Source organism: Mobula hypostoma, chromosome 3, assembly GCF_963921235.1.
Source record: "Mobula hypostoma chromosome 3, sMobHyp1.1, whole genome shotgun sequence".
Classification (NCBI taxonomy): Eukaryota; Metazoa; Chordata; class Chondrichthyes; order Myliobatiformes; family Myliobatidae; genus Mobula; species Mobula hypostoma.
In genome coordinates this window covers 6,350,399-6,376,688 of record NC_086099.1, presented here as the reverse complement: position 1 = coordinate 6,376,688, position 26,290 = coordinate 6,350,399, and the positions used below count along the sequence as shown (strand labels likewise).

The 26,290-nt window shown below is 42.7% G+C and overlaps 1 protein-coding gene across 2 annotated transcripts in view; it reads right to left on the bottom strand.

The window, feature by feature from the left end:
• Window positions 1-6,424: 6,424 nt before the first annotated feature.
• The window catches only part of LOC134343836 (putative endothelial lipase), a 47,569-nt gene continuing 27,703 nt past the window's right edge, over window positions 6,425-26,290 (bottom strand). Inside the window, exons 7-10 of one of the 2 annotated variants that reach the window (XM_063042608.1) lie at window positions 24,164-24,284; window positions 21,732-21,959; window positions 15,608-15,712; window positions 6,425-6,828 (exon numbers count right to left, since the gene is read on the bottom strand). In XM_063042608.1, the coding sequence (XP_062898678.1) occupies window positions 6,816-6,828; window positions 15,608-15,712; window positions 21,732-21,959; window positions 24,164-24,284 (467 nt within the window). In that variant the 3' untranslated portion in view covers window positions 6,425-6,815. Of the gene's footprint in view, window positions 6,829-12,423; window positions 13,412-15,607; window positions 15,713-21,731; window positions 21,960-24,163; window positions 24,285-26,290 lie in introns of those variants that run through there. The other variant, XM_063042607.1, reaches the window with a different exon arrangement.

The following is a 26,290-nucleotide window of genomic DNA, read 5'->3' as shown; positions in this document are numbered from 1 at the left end:
ATACGAGAATTGAATTTCTTATTTGGATATTGTTTTGTCTAGGTTGGAATATAAATAACCTTGAAACTAATTGGAGCGATCACCAGGTTTTTTGGGGGGGTTGTCTGTAGTTGTAGATGTCGGCTTTCTATTGGTCGGCCTTCTTTCTTTGGGAAGTGGGTGGGGATATGGTTTTTTTTCTCAGAAGCTGTTTTCGAATTTTTAACCAACTTGTTGCTTGGTTACCATTTCTCAAGGTTTATGAGTTAGTTTCAACTTACATTTTAACCCTTCCTTTAAATAATATTAAAAATGGACCAAACTATTAATTTACTCAGTTTTAACACGAAAGGGTTAAATCACCCTGTTAAACGTAATAAGATTTTTACTTATATTAAGAAATTTAAGGTCCCTATTATTATCTTACAAGAAGCTCACATACGCAAATGTGATAATTTACGTTTTTTCGGCCGTTGGAATGGACTTTGTTTTCACTCTTCTTTTCAGGCCAGATCTAGAGGAGTTTCGATTCTTATAGATAATACATTTTCCTTTGTCCAACATAAAGTAGTGTTGAATACCAATGGACATTTTGTTATAGTTTCAGGAAAACTAGATAATAAATTAATAGTATTTGCCAATGTGTATGCCCCAAATGTAGATGATCCAGGATTCTTTGAGCATTCTTTTTTTCGTTTTTACCAGATCTGAGTCTTTATTCTCTGGTGATGGGAGGAGATTTTAACTGTTCACTAGACCCAATTTTAGACCGATCATCTTCTAAACCAGTGTCTCTTATTAAATCAGCTTTGTTTATTCAATCTTTTTATTGAAGTGTGGTATTGTTGATGTTTGGCATTTTTTATATCGTTTAGATAGGGAGTACTCATTTTTTTCCCATGTCCATCATATATATTCCAGGATTGATATTTTTTATCGATAGTCAAATGATTTCATCAGTTCGTTCCTGTGAGTATAAAGAGATTGCTGTCTCAGATCATGCTCCTGTATTTCTATCTTTAAATCTCACTGGTCTTCCTCAAACAAGCAGATTTTGGCATTTTAATACAACTTTATTATCTGTTAAGGAATTTTTTAAATTTCTAGAGAGGCATATTATTTTGTTATTTGAAGAGAATAAAAAGGGAGAGGCTTCTAATCTTATTGTATGGGATACTTTCAAGGCCTATATTAGAGGACAAATTATTTATTATATGCGAGTGAAACAATTAGATCAAAAATATGCTATAGCTCCTGATCCTGTTTTATATAAAAGGTGTGTTGAAGTTAAAACTAAATATGATCTTCTGTTAACATATCCAATTGAAACTCAGCTTCTTAAAGATAAAACTCAATTTTACGTTCATGGAGATAAATCAGGCAAAATATTGGCCAACCAATTAAAAACTTCTGTAGTTAAACGACAAATTAAAGAAATTTGTAAAACTAATGGTGACAGGACAACTGTGAAACAAATGATACCTTTAGAGAATTCTATTCTAAACTTTATAGTTCTGATTTCCCTAAAGATAGCACTGTAATGAATAATTTTCTAGATCAATTAAATATCCCTGCACTTTCTGCAGATAATTGCAAACAGATGGATTAACCCATTTCTTATGAAGAAATTGCCGAAGCTGTACGTTCATTACACTCGGGGAAGGCTCCGGGTCCAGATGGAATTTCTGGAGAATTTTATAAGGCTTTTTCCTCATTAATTATAAGGCTTTTTCCTCATTAATTATACCGCAGTTACACTTAGTCTTTTTGGATTCTTTCAAATTGGGTAGCTTGCCTCAGTCTTTCTATGAAGCTTCTATTTTGCTTATCCTAAAAAAGAACAAGGCCAATTTCATTACTCAATGTTCATACTAAAATCCTTTCTAAAGTTCTGGCTCGTAAGATTGAAAATATCTTACCTTCTATTATCTCTGATGATCAGACTGGATTTATTAAAAACCGACATTCCCATTTTAATATACGCCATGTATTAAATGTTATTTACTCTCCTTCTCAGGAGATATCAGAATGTGTGATATCCAAAGATTCTGAGAAGGCCTTCGATCGGGTTGAATGGAATTATTTATTTAAAACCTTAGAAAATTTTAATTTTGGACCAGATTTTATTCAGTGGATTAAATTACTTTATCTATCTCCTTCTGCTCGGGTTCTCACTAACTTTCAAAATTCCAAACCATTTAATCTTCATGGCGGAACTAGACGAGGTTGTCCGTTGAGTCCTTTGCTCTTTGATTTAGCTTTAGGACCCCTTGCCATTGCTTTTCGAGAATCTAATGATATCCGTGGTATTTTAAGGAGAGGTATTACTCACAAAATCTCGCTTTACGCTGATGATATATTGTTTTTTATCTCTAATGTTGAGACCTCGTTATCTTGCGTACTTTCTTTACTTTCCTGTTTTAGGCAATTTCGGGATATAAATAGAACCTACTTAAGTGTGAATTATTTCCTTTAAGTAACTTGGTATCAATTAATACTAATCTCCCTTTTAAAATTGTAAGGAATCAATTTACTAATTTGGGTGTAACAATCACTAAGAATTACAAACACCTGCTTAAAGAAAACGTTCTTACTTTATTGAACCATGTAAAAAGGATATCATTAAATTGGTCACCTCTTTCAATATAGTTGATTGGACGAACTAATTCTATTAAAATGAATATTTTACCTAAATTGATATATCTTTTTCAAGCTTTACCCGTTTTTATTCCTAAATCGTTTTTTGACTCTCTTGATTCTACTTTGTCCTCTTATACATGGAAAAATAAACGTCCTCGATTAAATAAAGTTCATCTTCAAAAATCTAAAAAGTCTGGAGGTTTAGCCTTACCTAATTTTAGGTTTTATTACTGGGCAGTTATATACAATATCTTACGTTTTGGCTATATTATATTAATCATGTAGACTCTCCGGATGGGTTTCTTTAGAAGCTAACTCTGTTAATAAATTTTCTATTATTTCTCTTCTTGGATCCTCACTTCCTTTATCTGTAAGTAAACTAACTGATAATTTGATAGTTAAACATACTCTGAGGATCTGGATACAATTTAGAAAATACTTTGGTTTATTGAGATTTTCCCTTTCAAATCCCACATATTCTAACTTTTTATTAATCCCTCCATGACTGGTTTAGTTTTTAAAGAATGGGACAGGTTGGGTATTAAATGTTTTTGGGATCTGTTTGATGGAGGAAATCTTTTTTCATTTGAGCAATTGTCAGCTAAATATAGCTTACCCAAAACTCACTTTATTAGATACTTACAAATCAGAGACTTTCTAAGATCTCAATTATGCACATTTCCTATAAGCTCAGATGAGAACTTACTAGACGTAATTTTTAATTTGACACCTTTTCATAATAGTTCAATATCTAATATTTATGGTATGTTACTGGAGATGAGTGATGTTCCTTTAGACAAAATTAAGAATCTCTGGGAACAAGATGTACAGACATCATTATCTGAGGAAACTTGGAATGGAATTTTTAAACTGGTTAATACTTCATTGTTATGTGTTCGCCATTCCCTCATAAACAATTTAAGGTGGTACATAGAGCTGATATGACTAAGGATAAGCTATCTCGTTTTTATTCGGATATAGCTCCCTACTGTGACAGATGTAATAATGGAGAAACTTCATTAATTCATCTGTTTTGGACTTGTCCGAGTCTTGAAAAATATTGGAAGGAAGTTTTTCAAACTTTTTCTTTACTTTTCAAAGTCAATTTTAAGCCTAATCCTCTGACGGATATTCGGTATTGTTGCCGGACAAGATATCAAGCTGAAGATATCTGATTTACATGTTTTGGCCTTTAGCTCTCTTATAGCTAGGAGGGCGCTTTTGTTTAAATGGAACGATGTTTTTCCTCCTACTCATGCTCAATGGTTATATGATGTTATGTCATGCTTAGATTTAGAGAAGATTCGTTGTTCAATTTCTGAATTTTGTCAAGACTTTCAAACATTGTGGGGACCTTCTCTGAATTATTTTCAAAACCTTCAATTTGTTGTTTAAATTCAGATGTTGGCTATTATTATTTTTTTATTATATGAGAAGGTATTTTACCTTTTTTCTCCTTAATAAACAGCTTCAGTCTTGGTAGGGCAGGGGTCCCCAAACTTTTTTGCACCACGGACTGGTTTAATATTGACAATATTCTTGTGGACCGGCCGACTGTGGGGGGGGGGGTTGCGGGGTGTTTTCAAGTAGGGTTGCCAACTTTCTCACTCCTAAATAAGGGACAAAAGTAGCAGTCAAATACGGGACACTTGTGTTTACCCCAAGAAAGACTACCATGACCATGAAGCCTTGCGTGGGCACCTGTGGGCACATGCGTGACGTGTGCATACATGACGTGCGCATACATGATGTGCGCTTGTGTGTACGTGCCAATTTTTTTTTTCTACAAATCGGTTTTGGCTTAATCTTCCCGATTCTGTTAAATGAAACTACACCTATACCTACATAATTTCTACTTTATATAGGCTGTGTATTTATCATATCATTCCTGCTTTTACTATATGTTGGTGTTATTTTAGGTTTTATGTGTTATTTGGTATGATTTGGCGGGTTATTTCAAGTTCAACAGTGCATGACAGGGAATGAGGAAAGGTGCAGCTGACTCATATCGTTTCATATCGCCAAATCATATCGTTTCTTCGCGGCCCGGTAGCACACGGTTTGCGGCCCAGGTCCAGTGGTTGGGGACCACTGTGGTAGGGGTTAGATTCTTTTTTTTTGTAATAAATGAGTATATTTCAATATAGCAATTGATTAACTTACATGAATATGAGTAATGAGATTGTTATTATGGATAGATATAACGTAATTGGTAGTTTTTTAAATCTTTTTTGAGCTTTTATATATACTTTCTTGTACTCTGTATTCTTGTATGTAGAAACTAATAGCAAAAATATTGGAAAGAAAAAAAACTCCAAAACATGTGGTGAAATGCTTCTGGCCAGTTCATGGATCAACACCTGCATTAATGCTGTTTGTTCCAAGACGAGAGGGCACAGAGAATCATGGAGCACACAAGACCATCAGACATAGAAGAATGAGGCTATTCGGCCCATCGAGTCTGCTCCACCATTCCATCATGGCTGATTTATTATTCCTCTCAAACTCATTCTCTTGCCTTCTCCCCGTGACTTTTCAAGAACCTGTCAACCTCTGCTTTAAATATGCCAGATGACTTGGCCTCCTCACCGATACTGTGCTGCCATGTTCTTCACGTGGAGCTGCTGATAAATCCACGATGCCGAGGAGAACTCAGCTCTCGGTTCCGGGCAGCATGTGGAACACATAGTCTGAGAACTGGGGTATGCTCAGCCGAGAGAACTCAGTAAATGATCTGACTGTATCAGCCAGAACTGTGGAACTGCTCCTGGATGAAGAATAATTAATTGTTTGTGTCTGTCTGTCTATTTATTTAGAGATACTCTGCAGCACAGGTTCCTCCGGCCTACTGAGCCGCACAGGCCAGCAGCCCACCATTTGACCCTAGCCTACTCACAAGGCAACTTAGAATGAACAATGTATTTACTAACCGGTATGCATTTGGAATGTGGGAAGAAATCAGAGCTCCCAGAAGAAACCTACGTGCACATTTGAAGGAACATTGTTACAGCTAAATAGGACCCTGGTCAGACCCCACTTGGAGTACTGTGCTCAGTTCTGGTCACCTCACTACAGGAAGGATGTGGAAACCATAGAAAGGGTGCAGAGGAGATTTACAGGGATGTTGCCTGGATTGGGGAGCATGCCTTATGAAAATAGGTTGAGTGAACTTGGCCTTTTCTCCTTGGAGTGATGGAGGATGAGAGCTGACCTGATAGAGGTGTATAAGATGATGAGAGGCATTGATCGTGTGGATAGTCAGAGGCTTTTTCCCAGAGCTGAAATGGCTAACACGAGAGGGCACAGGTTTAAGGTGCTTGGATGTAGGTACAGAGGAGATGTCAGGAGTAAGTTTTTTTTTAATGCAGAGAGTGGTGAGTGCGTGGAATGGGCTGCCGGCAATGGTGGTAGGGGCGGATATGATAGGGTCCTTTAAGAGACTTTTGGATAGATACATGGAGCTTACAACAATAGAGGGCTATGGGTAACCCTAGGTAATTTCTAAAGTAAGTACATGTTCAGCACAGCATTGTGGGCCGAAGGGCCTATATTGTGCTGTAGGTTTTCTATGTTTCTATGAACATGCAGACTTTCTTGCAGATGCCACTGGAATTGAACTCCAATCTCCGACGCCCCAAACTGTAATAGTGTCACGCTATCTGTTCTGTTACTGTGGTGCCCCAGAGGCCCACTGAGGCCCACACCCTAGCTACAGTCAGAGATGTCAGACAGGGCACACATTTTAATTAATTTCTTCCGTTCCAATAATTACAGAAAAATAATTTTATTTTTAGACATAGTCCACATCAAGATATAAATAGCATTTAAACAAAGTCTACATTGTACAAAATTGCAGCAAACCAATATATACAAAACAGACATTTTCTCTTAAATTATCAGTATAAAACTCTATAACATACAGCTCTGGAGGTCGCTGCCCTGGCAACCGTAGTGGGCACAAGTGAGTGAACGTGGGCCAACATTCACGGGGCACCTCGTTTCATCAATATGCAGTCAAAGATCAGATTGTGTCAGCTAGGAGAAAACTCATGCTAAACAAGTTCAGTGCGGACAGCGAAGTGCCCAGCCAGAATCAATTTGTATTCGACGTGACTGCGTTGGCGTTTTCAGATTAGAATCCAGCTCAAGGCATTCTTCAGGTTCCCTCGACGATATGTCAAATTCACTTCAAACACTCATTGTAACAATCTAGAATACAAACAAAAAATGGATGATTAGCTGTATTTATCACACCATCTTTAAAGTTTTTTCCGCCACGCAGTTAATCTGACCGACCATTCTAGTTATTCACCCCTCCCCCACCCCAACCCCTCCATCTAGTACCCCAATCTAAATTATGCACAGTTTTGTATTGGTGTTGCTCCCTTCTGGAAACTGCTACAGGCCTACTTAAACAAAACTTCATGCCATCCTAAAAAAAATTTCTATCACCTCCCCCCCACCCCGAGGTATCATCATCATTACGTCCCATATCGTGTGACATTGGCAATCACGATCTCATGACCATGATCGTTCTTGGCAAATTTTTCTACAGTAGCGGTTTGCCTTTGCTTTCTAGGTACTGTCTTCACAAGACGGGTGACCCCAGCCATTATCAATACTCTTCGGAGATTGTCTGCCTGGCGTCAGTGGCCGCATAACCAGGACTTGTGGTATGCACCATCCACCAGCTGCTCCTGTGCTGCACATGACCGTGACCCTGATCAGGGGGCCTAAGCGGGTACTACTCCTTCCAAGGGTGGCATTCAGGCTAGCAGCTTGTAAGGGAAGGAGCACCTTACAACCTCTTTCGTAGCAACCTATCTCCACCCCACCACCCAAGACAGTTAACATAGAAACATAGGTGCAGGAGTAGGCCATTCGGTCCTTCGAGCCTGCACCGCCATTTATTATGATCCTGGCTGATCATCCAACTCAGAACCCTGCACCAGTCTTCCCTCCATACCCCCTGATCCCCATAGCCACAAGGGCCATATCTAACTCCCTCTTAAATATAGCCAATGAACTGGCCTCAACTGTTTCCTGTGGCAGAGAATTCCACAGATTCACCACTCTCTGTGTGAAGAAGTTTTTCCTAATCTCGGTCCTAAAAGGCTTCCCCTTTATCCTCAAACTGTGACCCCTCGTTCTGAACTTCCCCAACATCGGGAACAATCTTCCTGCATCTAGCTTGTCCAATCCCTTTAGGATTTTATACGGTTCAATCAGATCCCCCCTCAATCTTCTAAATTCCAACGAGTACAAGCCCAGTTCATCCAGTCTTTCTTCATATGAAAGTCCTGCCATCCCAGGAATCAATCTGGTGAACCTTCTTTGTACTCCCTCTATGGCAAGGATGTCTTTCCTCAGATTAGGGGACCAAAACTGCACACAATACTCCAGCTGTGGTCTCACCAAGGCCTTGTACAACTGCAGTAGTACCTCCCTGCTCCTGTACTCGAATCCTCTCGCTATAAATGCCAGCATACCATTCGCCTTTTTCACCGCCTGCTGTACCTGCATGCCCACTTTCAATGACTGGTGTATAATGACACCCAGGTCTCGTTGCACCTCCCCTTTTCCTAATCGGCCACCATTCAGATAATAATCTGTTTTCCTATTTTTGCCACCAAAGTGGATAACTTCACATTTATCCACATTAAATTGCATCTGCCATGAATTTGCCCACTCACCCAACCTATCCAAGTCACCCTGCATCCTCTTAGCATCCTTCTCACAGCTAACACTGCCACCCAGCTTTGTGTCATCCGCAAACTTGGAGATGCTGCATTTAATTCCTTCATCCAAGTCATTAATATATATTGTAAACAACTGGGGTCCCAGCACTGAGCCTTACGGTACCCCACTAGTCACTGCCTGCCATTCTGAAAAGGTCCCATTTATTCCCACTCTTTGCTTCCTGTCTGCTAACCAATTCTCTATCCACATCAATACCTTACCCCCAATACCGTGTGCTTTAAGTTTGCACACTAATCTCCTGTGTGGGACCTTGTCAAAAGCCTTTTGAAAATCCAAATATACCACATCCACTGGTTCTCCCCTATCCACTCTACTAGTTACATCCTCAAAAAATTCTATGAGATTCGTCAGACATGATTTTCCTTTCACAAATCCATGCTGACTTTGTCCGATCATTTCACCGCTTTCCAAATGTGCTGTTATCACATCCTTGATAACTGACTCCAGCAGTTTCCCCACCACCGACGTTAGGCAAACCGGTCTATAATTCCCCGGTTTCTCTCTCCCTCCTTTTTTAAAAAGCGGGGTTACATTAGCCACCCTCCAATCCTCAGGAACTAGTCCAGAATCTAACGAGTTTTGAAAAATTATCACTATTGCATCCACTATTTCTTGGGCTACTTCCTTATGCACTCTGGGATGCAGACCATCTGGCCCTGGGGATTTATCTGCCTTCAATCCCTTCAACTTACCCAACACCACTTCCCTACTAACATGTATTTCGCTCAGTTCCTCCATCTCACTGGACCCTCTGTCCCTTACTATTTCTGGAAGATTATTTATGTCCTCCTTAGTGAAGACAGAACCAAAGTAATTATTCAATTGGTCTGCCATGTCCTTGCTCCCCATAATCAATTCACTTGTTTCTGTCTGTAGGGGACCTACATTTGTCTTTACCAGTCTTTTCCTTTTTACATATCTATAAAAGCTTTTACAGTCCGTTTTTATGTTCCCTGCCTGTTTTCTCTCATAATCTTTTTTCCCCTTCCTAATTAAGCCCTTTGCCCTCCTCTGCTGAATTCTGAATTTCTCCCAGTCCTCAGGTGAGCCACTTTTTCCGGCTAATTTGTATGCTTCTTCTTTGGAATTGATACTATCCCTAATTTCTCTTGTCAGCCACGGGTGCACTACCTTCCTTGATTTATTCTTTTGCCAAACTGGGATGAACAATTGTTGTAGTTCATCCATGCAATCCTTAAATGCTTGCCATTGCATATCCACCATCAATCCTTTAAGTGTCATTTGCCAGTCTACCATAGCTAATTCACGTCTCATACCTTCAAAGTTACCCCTCTTTAAGTTCAGAACCTTTGTTTCTGAATTAACTATGTCACTCTCCATCTTAATGAAGAATTCCACCATATTATGGTCACTCTTACCCAAGGGGCCTCTCACGACAAGATTGCTAATTAACCCTTCCTCATTGCTCAAAACCCAGTCTAGAATAGCCTGCTCTCTGGTTGGTTCCACGACATGTTGGTTCAAAAAACCATCCCGCATACATTCCAAAAAATCCTCTTCCTCAGCACCTTTACCAATTTGGTTCACCCAATCTACATGTAGATTGAAGTCACCCATTATAACTGCTGTTCCTTTATTGCACACATTTCTAATTTCCTGTTTAATACCATCTCTGACCTCACTACTACTGTTAGGTGGCCTGTACACAACTCCTACCAGCGTTTTCTGCCCCTTAGTGTTACTCAGCTCTACCCATATCGATTCCACATCTTCCCGGCTTATGTCCTTCCTTTCTATTGCGTTAATCTCATCTTTAACCAGCAACGCCACCCCACCTCCTTTTCTTTCATGTCTATCCCTCCTGAATATTGAATATCCCTGAATGTTGAGCTCCCATCCCTGGTCACCCTGGAGCCATGTCTCTTTGATCCCAACTATATCATAATCATTAATAACAATCTGCATTTTCAATTCATCCACCTTGTTACAAATGCTCCTTGCATTGACACACAAAGCCTTCAGGCGCTCTTTTACAACTCTCTTAGCCCTTATACAATTATGTTGAAAAGTGGCCCTTTTTGATGCTTGCCCTGGATTTGTCGGCCTGCCACTTTTACTTTTCACCTTACTACTTTTTGCTTCTACCCTCATTTAACACTCCTCTGTCTCTCTGCACTGGTTCCCATCCCCCTGTTGTGAACTAACCTCCTCTCGCCTAGCCTCTTTAATTTGATTCCCACCCCCCAACCATTCTAGTTTAAAGTCACCTCAGTAGCCCTCGCTAATCTCCCTGCCAGGATATTAGCAACCATCCTAGTTAGCCCACTCCACCCCCATCACTGCAGTGTAAACACTTTCAACTACTTTTTATAATGTTGCTTGTACTGTAAATACTGTACATGCCGGCATTTACGCACATTTGTTCCATATTAAGGGAGAGGAGGTGTTGGAGTTGTTAAAATACATTAGGACAGATAAGACCCCAGGGCCTGACGGATTATTCTCCAGACTGCTCCACGAGGCGAGAGAAGAGATTGCTGAGCCTCTGGCTAGGATCTTTATGTCCTCGTTATCCACAGGAATGGTACCGGAGGATTGGAGGGAGGCGAATGTTGTTCCCTTGTTCAAAAAAGATAGTAGGGATATTCCGGGTAATTATAGACCAGTGAGCCTTACGTCTGTGGTGGGAAAGCTGTTGGAAAAGATTTTTAGAGATAGGATCTATAGGCATTTAGAGAATCATGGTCTGATCAGGGACAGTCAGCATGGCTTTGTGAAGGGCAGATCGTGTCTAACAAGCCTGATAGAGTTCTTTGAGGAGGTGACCAGGCATATAGATGAGGGTAGTGCAGTGGATGTGATCTATATGGATTTTAGTAAGGCATTTGACAAGGTTCCACACGGTAGGCTTATTCAGAAAGTTAGAAGGCATGGGATCCAGGGAAGTTTGGCCAGGTGAATTCAGAATTGGCTTGCCTGCAGAAGGCAGAGGGTGGTGGTGGAGGGAGTATATTCAGATTAGAGGATTGTGACTAGCGGTGTCCCACAAGTATCTGTTCTGGGACCTCTACTTTTCGTGATTTTTATTAACAACCTGGTTGTGGGGGTAGAAGGGTGGGTTGGCAAGTTTGCAGACAACACAAAGGTTGGTGGTGTTGTAGATAGTCTAGAGGATTGTCAAAGATTGCAGAGAGACATTGATAGGATGCAGAAGTGGGCTGAGAAGTGGCAGATGGAGTTCAACCCGGAGAAGTGTGAGGTGGTACACTTTGGAAGGACAAACTTCAAGGCAGAGTACAAAGTAAATGGCAGGATACTTGGTAGTGTGGAGGAGCAGAGCGATCTCAGGGTACATGTCCACAGATCCCTGAAAGTTGCCTCACAGGTGGATAGGGTAGTTAAGAAAGCTTATGGGGTGTTAACTTTCATAAGTCGAGGGATAGAGGTTAAGAGTTGCGATGTAATGATGCAGCTCTATAAAACTCTGGTTAGGCCACACTTGGAGTATTGTGTCCAGTTCTGGTCACCTCACTATAGGAAGGATGTGGAAGCATTGGAAAGGGTACAGAGGAGATTTACCAGGATGCTGCCTGGTTTAGAAAGTATGGATTATGATCAAAGATTAAGGGAGCTAGGGCTTTACTCTTTGGAGAGAAGGAGGATGAGAGGAGACATGATAGAGGTGTACAAGATAATAAGAGGAATAGATAGAGTGGATAGCCAGCGCCTCTTCCCCAGGGCACCACTGCTCAATACAAGAGGACGTGTCTTTAAGGTAAGGGGTGGGAAGTTCAAGGGGATTATTAGAGGAAGGTTTTTTACTCAGAGAGTGGTTGGTGCGTGGAATGCACTGCCTGAGTCAGTGGTGGAGGCAAATACACTCGTGAAGTTTAAGAGACTTCTAGACAGGTATATGGAGGAATTTAAGGTGGGGTCTTATATGGGAGGCAGGGTTTGAGGGTCGGCACAACATTGTGGGCCGAAGGGCCTGTACTGTGCTGTACTATTCTGACATATCTGTTCTTTAACCTCTAACTTTGTTTTTATATAATTCCTTCATGTTGAATGTTGCTTTGTTGCTTGACACAGACACAGCAAGTTCCTAAATCATGTACTGTGAACATGCAGCACATGGAGAACAAAGTTGACCCTCGATTTGCCACATGTATATCAAAACATTAGGAAGATTTAATACATGTCATGATATTAGTCAGATTAAATACTTGTCATAATAAATCTGGTAAGACGGGAACAATGATCACACACTCAACATCTCAGCAACAGCTTCTGCCCCTCCACCATCACATTTCAGAACGGACAATGAACCCATGTCCAATAGCTCATGATTTTGCTCTTTTGCACTATTCATTTAATCTTTAAATATATACTTGTTATCATAATTATTTGCAATTTTTATGTATTACATTGTACAGCTGCCACAAAACAATAAATTTCACGCAACATATCAGTGATATTAATTTAGATTAGATAGATTATGAGGACACTCAGTTCTCGTTTATTGTCATTTAGTAATGCATGCATTAAAAAATGATACAATGTTCCTCCAGAGTGATATCACAAGAAACACAAGACAAACCAAGACTAAAACTGGCAAAACTACATAATTATAACATATACTTACAACAGTGCAAAGCAATACCATAATTTGATAAAGAGCAGACCATGGGCACGGGAAAAAAAAAGTCTCAAAGTTCCTTTAGCCTCATCATCTCACACAGACGGTAGAAGGGAGAAACTCTCCCTGCCATGAACCTCCAAGCGCCGCAAACTTGCCGATGCCGCACCATTGGAAGCACTCGACCGCCATGGACTCTGAGTCCGTCCGAAAACTTCGAGCCTCCGACCAGCTCTCCGACACCAAGCACCAAGCACTTTGACCCTGCCCCGGGCACAGAGCAACAAGCAAAGCCGAGGACTCGGGGCCTTCCCCTCTGGAGATTTCGGACCACACAGTAGCAGCAGCAGCGAAGCAGGCATTTCAGAAATTTCTCCAGATGTTCCTCCGTACTCTCATGTCTGTCTCCATCAAATCAGGATTGTGCACGGCACCCTACTTGACAAATAACAGACATGACCACCGGAGTGGCCACTGCGAGCTGTGTCGCACCACCATCTTCTCCTCACCCAAATGAAATTAATGAGGGGGAATCTCATTGAAACCCGTCAAATATTGAAAGAGCCAGAGAGAGTGAACGCGAAAGGGTTGTTTCCTATAGGAGGCCTCAAAATAGCAGAACAGCCCTTCAGAATGGAGACCAGGAGGAATTTCTTTAGCCAGAGAGTAGTGAATCCACATACAGCTGTGGAGGCCAAGTCATTCAGTACATTTTAAGCACAGGTTGATAGGTTCTTGATTAGGCTATGTCAACACTACGCCGGATAATTTTGAAAATGCCAGTTTCAAGTGAAAACGACAGGTGTACACACTAAGCGTTTTTCAAAATATCTCTGTCCACACTAACACGGATATTTGGGTGAATCTCCTCTACTGGGCACGCGGAGGACACACAGAAAACAAGCGAACAGGAAACGGTATACTTAGTGCGCGTTTGTCTAGTTACAAAGTAGAAAAATTTCAAAGGAATTGTTTTTGGCTCTCACGCAGGAGGACTTAAAACTATAAAAAAACAAATACTGGAGCGTATGGAGACAACAGACAGTATGACCCGGCTGATGACGAACATTGAAAAACTGACTAACTCTGTTGCATTAATAAAGCACCTTGTTAAATGTATAAAACATGTCTGCATCAGTGTTATCTTGTATTTCCATACAATGTTACATTAGGCTGCTACACATCTATTGTCAGAGAAGTACTTGCATAAATGGGTAAAGCACCTCCATATAAGCCAGGACAGAAAACAGGGCAAAGTGAGTATACTTATTTATTCAGTAAGCTATGGGTCGAAGTATTTGGTGAGTACATTTCTAACCCTTCTGGCTTCAGTCTCGTTGCCGTCTGTTCTGAAATTGTTAGGTTGCGTGGGTGGTTGCGTTCAAGAAAACAACGAAATGCCGCGCTGCGGCCATCTGTTCCGGCACGTCATGACAGCGTTTTTAAATAGTCAAAAAAGCTCACTTTACAATTTAACTCTCACATCGTTCACACCGACTGCGTGTTATAACAGCCATATGGCAGTGCTTGCGCAGTACCAAGCAGAAACAGAAAAAGCATTGTTGTTGTGGTGTTGTCATGACAGCATTTTTAAATGTCTCTGTTTACCCCGTACACACTACAACGGATATTAGGCATTTTCAGATTTATTCACTCTGGAGACCATTTCTGAAAATCTCCGTTTCCGGGGGATGAAAACGCTGCTTTAGTGTGGACGGAGGGTCAAAACGAAGAGAAAAAACTTCGTTTTCAAAATTATCCGGCGTAGTGTGGAGGTAGCCTTAGTCAAGGTGCCAAAGGGTGCAGCCAGAAGGCAGGAGATTGAGGGTGTGAGGGAAAAAAATAAGCAAATATTGAACGGCAGAGCAGACTCGATGCACTGAATGGCCCAACTCTGCAGCTATGTCTGATACCTCAAGAGTGGGTGGACTTTGTGTTGACTCTATAGCCGCTCAGGAACTGGGTCCTTCACCCGCTCAGGAACCGGCTTTCAACCCGCTCAGGAACCGGGTCTTTCACTACAGGATTTGCCATGTTTGCTTTGCTATTCTAGGAACTGGCTGATCCGACCGATAGATAAAATATTTTAAAATAAAGTTCAAATGATTAAAATTGTGCATTTTAAATGTGCATCAGAATGTCTAGTGGATAAGGAAGACCTTCTTCACATAGAGGATAGTGAGAGTGTGGAATAAGCTGCCAGCGGAAGTGGTGGCTGTGGGTTCACTAAAGAGAAACTTGGATAAGTACTTGGAAGGGAAGGGTGAGGAGGCATATTGTCCAGGTGAGGATCGATAGGACTAAGCAGATTAATGATTTGTCACAGACTAGATGGGAAAAAGGCCAGCTAGACTGGGTAATAGGATCTTCCCTCAGGCTGAGGGGCTAATGAATACCCTGCCACCACTGAGGTCTTGTCACTCGGACAGTGAGCTGTTTACCTGCATTTTGAATTACATTTTATTGACTTACTTGTGGTAATACTTTGTCCTGTGTGCTGTGTGGATGGGTGTACAGTGGTCCAGAGGAACATTGTTTCATTTAGTTGTATATATGTACAGTCAGATGACAATACACTTGGATTTCACCTTTCTGAGCTGTAGTGCTCTATAACCCTATGAGTCTGTGTACCTGGTTTTATTCTTGACTGGCCAGTGATCCAGACACTTGATATAAGTCAGCTCATTCCCAGGCGAGATCTTGGTTGCTGATGGATTGATTGCACAGAATGTATACCTGAAAATAAAAATAGCTTAAAGTTAACATGAAGATGTCTAAACCTCTCCCTCCCTCTCTCTCTCCCTCCCTCCCTCTCCCTCTCCCCCCTCCCCGTCTCCCCCACCCCGCTTTGCCAGTGAACAGAAAAGGAATGGTTCCACCGGCAAAAGTGTAGAGTTTGAGCTTTTGTCCATCCTTATTTTGTAGAATGTACAACAGTGCAAAACCAAGTTTCTGCACTATTGCCAAGTGCTAGGAATATTTTATTTTACTTTGATAATAAGTTTACTTCAAACTTTCAAAGTTCAAAGTAAATTTATTATCAGAGTGTGTCTATCTCACCATACACAACCCTGAGATTCATTTTCTTGCAGGCATTCACAGTAGAACAAAGAAATACAATAGAATAAATGAAAAAGTGCAAAGACTGACAAGCAGCCAATGTGCATAAAAGACAACAACTGTGCAAATACAAATAATAATTAATAAATAAGTAAATAAATGTAACCGGGTGACCATTGGATCTTATTCAGCATCGTTAAAAGTGTACTTCGGCAGCCATCCGAGTAATGCTAGAATAGTTGTCTGTGCCTTTAAGGAAGACGGTGATGTCATTACGCACGCGCGGGATAGCGGGGAGACCATTTTGCTTTCTGCTGAAGATATGGTAGGGCGTTGGAAATTGGGTCCCTCCCAAGGCTGGGCATGGTGAGGAAAGATTTTCTCGAGTAAGTGACTCAACGCTGGATTGTGTGACTTGGGCGAAGTTCCTCACCATCCAAGTAGGATTGCCACTACGGTATTTGTACCGTATTAGTTCTGGTATTTTTTATACTGCATATGCAATTCCGTCCATACACAAGGGTGTGGATCGAAAGTTAAACTGAGATTGTAGCGGCAAGAACTGGTTGTAGATTCGTTCATTTTGTTTTGTGACCCTCTTCTGGCACTTAAACATCTAAAACAGATAAAGGAATTAAAACCTGAAAAAGTCTTTGTTGTCCTGAGTGTGTACTTTTTCCCCAGGCTACAAAATAAATAATACTGAGAACAAGTCATCGAGTACTTGAAAGTGAGTTCGTAGATTGTGGAATCAGTTCAGAATTGTGGGGAGTGAAGTTATCCTCTCTGGTTCAGGACCCTGATGGCTGAGGAGACATATCTCTTCCTGAACCTGGTGGTGTGGGTCCCGAGGCTCCCATACCTTCTTCCCGATGGCCGCAGTCACAGTCACAGGAGAGCATGGCCTGGATGGTGGGGGTGCCAGCTGGAGGGGGCTGACTCTGCTCTTCAGCACCAGTTCCAGCACACAGACTGGAGTGCGTTTGCTGCCCGTGCCACCTCAGACTCTCAGGCTACTTCTACGCTCGCTTTGACGGAGAGAACAAGGTCACCCTCAAAACGGATCTCCCACCTGGTGAACTGCCTCTCTCACTTTCCACCTCTGATGTTTGCGCCACCCTGAGGAGGGTGAATATACGGAAGGCAGCTGTCCAGATGGAATACCTGGCCGTGTGCTCAGGGTCTGTGCAGAGCAGTTGGCCAGGGTCTTCACGGACATTTTTAATCTGTCCCTGGCCCAGGCAGTTGTCCCCACAAACTTCAAGATCGCCACCATCGTGCCAGTGCTGAAACATTCCACTGCCATGGGCCTGAATGACTTCCAGCCAGTTGCACTCACCCCCATCATTGCAAAGTGCTTTGAGAGACTGGTTCTATCACATCTGAAATCCTGTCTGCCCTCTACCCTGGACCCCCATCAATTTGCCTATCGCACCAACAGGTCTACAGAGGACGCCATCTCCACGGCACTTCGCTCTGCCCTGACCCACCTGGACAGCCCCATCTCTTACGTCAGAATGCTGTTCATTGACTTTAGTTCGGCATTCAATACTGTGATCCCCTCCAAGCAGATCGCCAAACTTCACCAGCTTGGAGCTCATCCCTCTGCAATTGGACTTTAGATTTTCTGACCAACAGACCCCAATCAGTTAAGTTAGACAACTCTCACCCTGAACACTGGTGTGCCTCAAGGCTGTGTGCTGAGCCCTCTCTCCTCCCATCTGGGCAGGGCGAAAAGCATCATCAAGGATACATCTCACCCTAATCATGGACATTTTACTCTCCTCCCATCTGGTAGGTGCTACAGGAGCCTCCACTCCCGCACCAGCAGGCACAGGAAGAGCTTCTTCCCTGAGGCTGTGATCCTGCTGAACCTCACATCACAGCGCTAAGCAGTATTGCACCCATATTGTACTGTCTCAGTACTTTTATATTTGTGTGCTGTAGCACTTACTTTTTATTCGCAGCTATTTTGTAAATAACACTATTCTTTGCATTTCTGGTCAGATGCGAATTGCATTTCATTGGCTTTGTATCTGTACTTGGCACAAATGACAATAAAGCTGAATCTAATCTAATCTAATGGATACTGCTTTCTTGTGGCAGCGCTCTCTGTAAATGTGCCCAGTAGTGGGCAGGGCTTTACCTGTGCTGAACTGCGCTTGATCCACTACTTTTTGTAGGCTTTTCAGTTCTTGCAAGGGGAAGGGTATGAGACGGGGTGGGGAGGAAGAGTCAGATTTCCTAAGTGTTCACTGATACCTGTGAATGCCAGCAAGGTGCAACATTTGGATGTGTCCTTGAAAGGCTGACAAAATGAGAAGAAAAGCAAACGATGCACTTAAGGAGGGCAGAGCGGGATATGACTTACACAGAGAATGAGAGGGCACTGAGGAACGTGATAGACCAGAGGGATCTAGGAATACTGATCCATTGAAAGTGGCATCAAGGGTAGAGAGGGTCGTAAAGAAAGCTTTTGGCACATTAGCGTACATAAATCAAAGTATGAGTACAGGAGTTGGGATGTTATGTTGAAATTGTACAAGACTTTGGTGAGGCCTAATTTGGAGTATTGTCTGCATTTCTGGTCACCTACTGGAAAGATGTAAACAAGATTGAAAGAGTGCAGAGACAACTTACAAGGATGTTGCTGGGACTTGAGAACCTGAATTACGGGGAAAGATTGAATAGGACTTTATTTCCTGGGGAATAGGAGAATGAGGGGAGATTTAATATACAAAATTATGAGGGTATAGATAGGGTTTTTCCACTGAGCAGAAGGGTGAAAGGTGAAATGTTTAAAGGGAACATGAGGGGGACCTCTTCATTCAGAGGATGGTGAGAGTGTGGAACGAGCTGTCAGCAGAAGTGGTGGATGCAGATCTGATTTCAAAGTTTAAGAGAAGTTTGGGTAGGTACATGGATAGAAGGGGAATGGCCCAGGGGCAGGTCAATGGGGCTACAGTTCAGCATGGACTAGATGGGCTGAAGGGCCTGTTTCTGTGCTGTCATGTCCTATGACTATGCACAGGATATAACTGGATAATAAAAACATACCCACCAGACAGGGAGTAAACAAGTAGTCTGCGAGACAGAGCCAACGTCTAATCCAATTTACTACCTCATCTTTAATGTCAAGTGATTGAACTCTTTGACCCACTTCCCACATGGGACCTTGTCAAAATCCATGTAGACAACATAAACTGCCTTGCCTTCATCCACTTTCCTGGTAGCTTCCTCAAAAAACTCTATAAAATTGTTTAGACACAATTTGCCACACACAAAGCCACCTCGACTATCACTAATCAGTCCCTGTCTACTCAAATACTTCTACATCGATTCCTCAGAATACCTTCCAATAATCTGATGTTCTTAGAGCCTTTCTTACGTAATAAAACAACATTAGCTATCCTCCAAACCTCTGGCACCTAACCCATGGCCAAGGATGCTTTAAATATCTGTGTTCAAACCCCTACAATTTCTTCACTAGCCTCCCACACGGTCCGAGGGAACATATTGTCAGGCCCTGGGGATTTATTCCCCTCCAATTTGCCTCAAACCAGCAAACACCTCCTCCTCTGTAATCTATTCAGGGTCCATGAAGTTGATGCTGCGTTGCCTCACTTCTACAGACTGTGTCCATCTCCTGAGTACATACTGATGCAAAAAATCCATTTAAGATCTCCCCACAAAATGCTGGAGGAACTCAGCAGGCCAGACAGCATCTATGGAAAAAGGTGAAGTTGACATTTCAGCCTGAGACATCGACTGTACTTTTTTCCATCGATGCTGCCTGACCTGCTGAGTTCCTCCAGCATTTTGTGTGTGTTTCTTGGATTTCCAACATCTGCAGATTTTCTCTTGTTTAAGATCTCCCCAATCCTTTTTTGGCTCCAAGTATAGATTACCACCCCGATCTTCCAGAAGACCAATTTTGTCACTTGCAATCCCTTTGCTCTTAACATATCTGCCGAAGCTCTTGGGATTCTCCTTCATCTTGTCTGTCAGAGAAACTTCATGCCTTCTTTTAGCCCCCCTGATTTCCTTCTTTAGTGTTCTCTTGCATTTCTTATACTCCATAAGCTCCTCATTTGTCCCTACCTGCCTAGACCTGCTATGCGCCTCCTTTTCCTTAACCAGGGCCTCAATCTCTCTCAAAAACCAAGGTTCCCTTAACATGTTATTCTTGCCTTTTATTCTGACAGGCACAGAAAAACTCTACTCTCAAAATTCAGCTTTTGAAGGCCTCCCACTTACCAAGTACACCTTTGCCAGGATACAACCTGGCCCAACCACTGTCGCGATGAGGCCAGTCTCAGGTTGGAGGAACAACACCTTATATTCTCTCTGGGTGGCCTCCAAACGATGGCATGAAGATCGATTTCTCGAAGTTCTAGTAAGGTTCCCCCCCACCACCCCCCACCCCCGTTTCACCATTCTCCTCTCTCACCTTTTCTCCTTACTTGCCCATCACCTCCCTTTGGTGGTCCTCCCCCTTTTCTTTCTTCCAAGGCCTCCTATCCTCTCCTATCAGACTCCCCCTCCCCCAGTCGTTTATCCTTTTCACCAATCAACTTCCCAGCTCTTTACTTCAGCCACCATTTCTGGCTGAGACCCATCATCAGGACTAGAAAGGAAGGGAGCAGAAGACAGAAGATGAGGAGAGGGGAAGGAGTATGAGCTGGCAGGTGAAAGGTGAGACCAGGTGAGGGGGGAATGTGGGTGGGTGATAGGTGAGACCAGGTGAGATGTAGATGGGAGGGTGCGGCAGGGGAGGTGAAGTAAGAAGCTGGAAGGCGATATGTGGAAGAGCTAGAGGGCTGGAGAAGAAATCTGATAGGAGAGGGCAGTGGACCACAAGAGAAAGGGAAGGAGGAGGGACACCAGAGAGAGGTAATGGGCAGGTGGGTAAAAGAGAAAGGTTAAGAGGGGAGCCAGAGTGGGGAATGGAAAATGCAGGAGGGGAGGGGAAGCATTTACTAGAAGTTGGAGAAATCAAAGCTCATAAAACATAAGGAGCATAATTAGGCCATTCAGCCCAACAAGTCGGATCCTGCATTCCATTGTGGCTGATTTTATTGTTCCTCACAATCCCATTTTCCTGCCTTCTTCCTGTAACTTTTGACATCCTGAACCTATCTATCAATGTTTAAATATACTCAATAACTTGGCTTCCAAAGCTGGCTGTGGCAATGAAGTCCTCAGATTCACCACACTCAGGCTAAAAAAAATTCCTTTTCATCTCTGCTCTGAATGGACATCCCTCTATTCGGACATCGTGCACTCTGGACCTAGACTCACCCACTGCAGGGAACTGTAATGAATTCTTTGGGCCTGTGCAGGGCGCCAGACAACACTGGGTGCTGAGGTTTTCAGAGCACCCAAATTGGTTAATTGTTGTTTAAGGACAGTCATTAATCGTTTAGAGTTGCTTGTGCTCAACTCGCTCTTTGTAATGCGGTCTCCAGATGCCTTCTGTTTACTGTAAGCTTGTTAATTTTGATAGGCTCAGGGATTCCATCTTGTTTTCATTATAACAAGATGCCTGATTAGCACTAATTGCAGAGTCTAGTTTTGAGAACGTTATCTCTCTCCCCCTCCCTACTCATTGTGAAGGTGGTGTCATGGTTGTGTAGCAGTTAGCGCTATGCTACCTAGCGCCAGTGCCTCGATGCCCTAAGAAGGTCATACTCACTTCTTCTGCGTTTCCCCAGACTTCACTCGTATCTTCCTTATCTCCAGCTCATTCAGATCTGTGTCCCAATCAGAGGGCGACCCATACCACAAACTTTTCAAATTTGTCCAAAACGACCACGACGAGGTGGGTTTCTCCCAGCTCAGTTTAATCCCCAGCAAGTCCCCGATCTCCTCCTCCAGGTAGAGGAGAAAAGAATGTGTTCTGTTTGCACTAATTTGTTCAGGCCTGAAAGAAAGCATTCATCTCACATTGAGAATAGAACGTAGAACAGTTTGATTTCAATATTTAACAGCTATTTGGGCACCTACATGGATGGGAGGGATACGGAGGACAATAGTCCAGGTGGTGGTCAATGGGATGAGGCAGAATAACAGCTCAGCACACAATAGATGGGCTGAAGGGCCTGTTTCTGTGCTGCAAAGCTCTATAACCATATGAGCACCAGCCCTTCAGCCCACAATCTTAAGCCAACCTTTTAACCTACTCCAAGATCATTCTAACCCTTCCCTCCCACGTAGCCCTCTATTATCTTTCATCCATGAGCCAATCTGAGAGTTTCTTAAACATTCCTAACGTATCTGCCTGTCCCACCACTGCTGGCACTGCATTCCACGCACACACCACTCTGTGTAGAAAAACTTCTGACATCCCTATATTTCCATCCAATCGCCATCTACATGCTTACATGCTCTTGTATCTCCATGTAGGTGCTTAAACATTTTAATAAAGTTTTATTACTTTCTAATTTCATCAGGTTTACCTGATGTCCACATTTACCTTGACTCTATTAATCCTTGAAGGACTTGAGGGAAGACTTAATAGAGGTATATGACATTGAGGGATATAGGCAGGGTAAATGCAAGTTTATGTTTTGTTGAAGTTGTACAAGACTTGACGAAGCCAAATTTGGAGTACTGGGTGGAGTTTAGGTCACCTACCTACAGGAAAGATGTAAGTAAGGTTGAAAGAGTACAGAGAAAATTAACAAGGATGTTGCTGGGACTGAAAGACCTGAGTTATATAGAAATATTGGATAGGTTATGACCGGATCCCTTTTATACTCAGAACACAGAAGATAAAGTGTAGATTTTATAGAGGTATATAAAATTACAAGGGGTACAGATAGGGTAGATGTTCCTAACTGAGGTTGTGTGGAACTATAACCAGGTGTCATGGGTTAAGGGTGAAAGCTGAAAAGTTTAAGGAGAACACGAGGATAAACATCTTCACTCAGAAAGTCGTGAGAGTGTGGAACGAGCTGCCAGCACAAGTAGTGCATGCAAGCTCGATTTCAACATTTTAGGGAAGTTTGAATAGGTACATGGATGGTAGGGGTATGGAGGGCTGTGGTCCCAGTGCAGGTCGATGGAGCAGGCAGTCTAAATGAGCCTGTTTCTGTACTGTACTGTTCTATGACTCTAAGGCGGTTTTGCACTGAGGCTGAGTGAGACCAGATTTAGAGGTCATAGGTTAAGGGTGAAAGGTGAAATGTTTAAGGAGAACATGAGGGCGAATTTCTTCACTCAGCGAGTGGTGAGAGTGTGGAACGAGCTGCCAGCAGTAGTAGTGGATGCAAGTTCGATTTCAACATTTAAGTGAACGGGGGTTTGATTGGAATATTTATGGTCAAGGTGCAGGCTAATGGGACTAGACAGAACAATCGTTTGACACAAACTAAATGGACCAAGGGGCATGAGTGCTCTAGGAGTGCAACCACTCGAGTCGAGTAGATTCCAAGATGGCGCTGGCAACGCATGGCAATGTTCTGTGGACTGCTCAAAACCTCCAGGTATACTTCGGAGCTACTGTCGTTGGAAAGTGCAGCCTGCAACTTCCCTTTACGTAACATCCGTCCATCTTGTAGTGTGTGGTTTTCCATTGATTCTATCATGGTTTCTTTGTATTTACTGTGAATGCTCACAATAAAATAATCTCAGGGTAGTGTATGGTGACATATACGTAGTTTGAAAATAAACTTACTTTGAACTTTGTGCATGATGTTCTCCTAAAGGTTTGGCATGCTCTCTGACAAGAGAGAATTTTAATTTGGACAAGTACATGTGGGACTTTCAAGAAACTTTGAACTTTTTACCGTGCCATGGACTGTTCTTCATCAAGTTATGGTATTGTTGCACTGTTGTAACTATATGTTATAATTATGTGGTTTTGTTAGTTTTTCAATCTTGGTCTGTCCTGTGTTTTGTGATATCACACCGGAGGAATATTGTATCATTTCTTAATGCATGCATTACTAAATGACAATAAAAGAGGACTGCGTGTCCTCATAATCTAAAAAATCTACATGGACTAGATGGGCTGAAGGGCCTGATTCTGTGCTGTAGTGTTCTACAAGTCTATGACTCAATAACACATCCCTGCAGCACCCCCCCCCCAGTCAGGTTTCAGACACACCACTTTACTCTACATACATTTCGATCCTGATCTTCCTGCTGTCGAGTGCAGTGCCATACAAGTTGACATTCAGTTTGGGGTTGGAGTCTTCTATTGCCATTGCACTGAATAAGTGCATCTTTAGCTGATAGTGGAACACTGAAAAAGATAAAAGGCAGAGAATGATGTTACTCCCTGTGCACGACACCACGATACAGTTTCAACGTTCCTGCACAACCCAGCTGTGACTTTGGAGTCCAAGGTAAGCGTCTCGGTAACGCAGTGGCTAACACAACGCTTTACAGTACAGATGGCCCAGGTTCAATTCCTGTCACTGCCTGCAAGGAGCTTCTACGTTCTCCCCGTGACAATCTGGGTTCCCTCTGGGTGCCCCAGTTTCCTCCCGCAGTCCAGATACCTACCGGTTGATGGGTTATCTGGTCATTGTAACTTATCTTGTGATTTAATTTGGATTAAATAATCCGTGGTTGCTGGGCAGAATGGTCGGAAGGGCCCATTTCAAGCTGTATCTCAATAAATAAATAGAACTAACAGAACAGTGGAGGGGGATGAGCATTGATGTAAATTTATTATCGAAGTACACGTCACCATATACAACCCTGAGGTTCGTTTTCTTACGGGCATTCTCTGCTAATACAAGAAACACAATAGAATCAATGATAGACCACGCAAAACAGGACAGACAAAAAACCAATGCACAAAAACAAGCAAACAAACTGTGCAAATACAAAATGAAAGAGAAAGAAATAATAATAACAAAAATAATAAGTAAATAAATAACGAGAAAGTGAGATGAAGAGTGTTTGAAAGTGAGTTCACAGGTGGTGGGAACAGTTCAGTGTTGTGTTGAGTGAAGTTCTGGATAACCCTACATCGGGACTGGAGGGGGAATTGAAGGGGACAAGCAGCCCAGGTGACGGGTCTCAGCCTGAAACATCGACTGTTTATTTCCCTGCACAGATGCTGCCTGACCTGCTGAGTTCTCCAGCATTTTGTCTGTTGCTCTGGATTTCCAGCATCTGCAGAATCTAAGCACGGGACCCTCCAGACGCTGGAAATTCAAAGCAACACACACAGGATGCTGGAGGAACTTGGCAGGTCGGGCTGCATCAGTGGAAATGTCGACATTTCAGGCCGAGACCATTCTTCAGGACTGGAAAGGAAGAGGGAAGTTGCCAGAATAAGGTGGTTGGGGGAAAGGGAAGGAGAATAGTGAGAAGGGAAGTCTTATGGGTGGAGGGGGCAGGAAGTGAAGTAAGAGGCTGACAGGCGATAGGTGGAAGAGGAAAAGGGCTGGAGAAGAAGGAATCTGATAGGAGAGGAAAGTGGACCGTGGGAGAAAGGGAAGGAGGAGGGGTATCGGGGAAGGTGATAGGCAGATGAGGAGAAGAGGCCAGAGTAGGGAAATGAAGAAGAGGGAAGGGGGAGGGGAAAATTACCGCGAGTTGGCGAAATTGATGTATATAATCTGCAGAATCTCGAGTTTATAACATAACAGTGGTTGTTACCCTTACCACAGAAGGAGGAGCTTAGGAGAATTAATGGCAACTCCTTCGCTTGCATCTTCAGAAACAGCTCTATTTTTATCTTTAATATCTCTATTTTTCCCTTTCAGGGCTCTTTTGAAGACCCTGAACTGGATTTACACGCTGACTATGGTTCTTTGCAGAAATGGGACCCGCTTTCCGGGTTTCACCACTGACCGTTATTCAGCATGCCAAGGGCGCAGCCTAAGAGCTCAGGAGGGCTGAGATCTCGTGGCTCTGGAGACTGGCGGATCGAAGGTCACTGTCCGGGCAGGAGATCGGTGTGTCATGGAAGATGGAAGATCTAATGCTGTATGCCCAGAGACCCGAGATCTTCAGGCACAGAAAAAGCGACGCTACGGACTTTTAACATCATAAACCAGCGAGTTGTTTGTTGTGTCTCTCCTCCCACTGTGAAACGGGGACACCTCTTTCCCTTATTAGGGGGAGAGAGAGCCTGTGGTATGTTGAATACCAGGTGAACAAGCAGTCTTTGGAGAACTGCAAGTCTGTCTTTGCTGTTACTTTGCTCACGTTTGAGTGCTCGGTGGCAAATGCCAATTTTTTTTTGCCGGTGAGGGGAGGGGGGATTGTTGCTTGCTGCCGCTTACGTGCAGG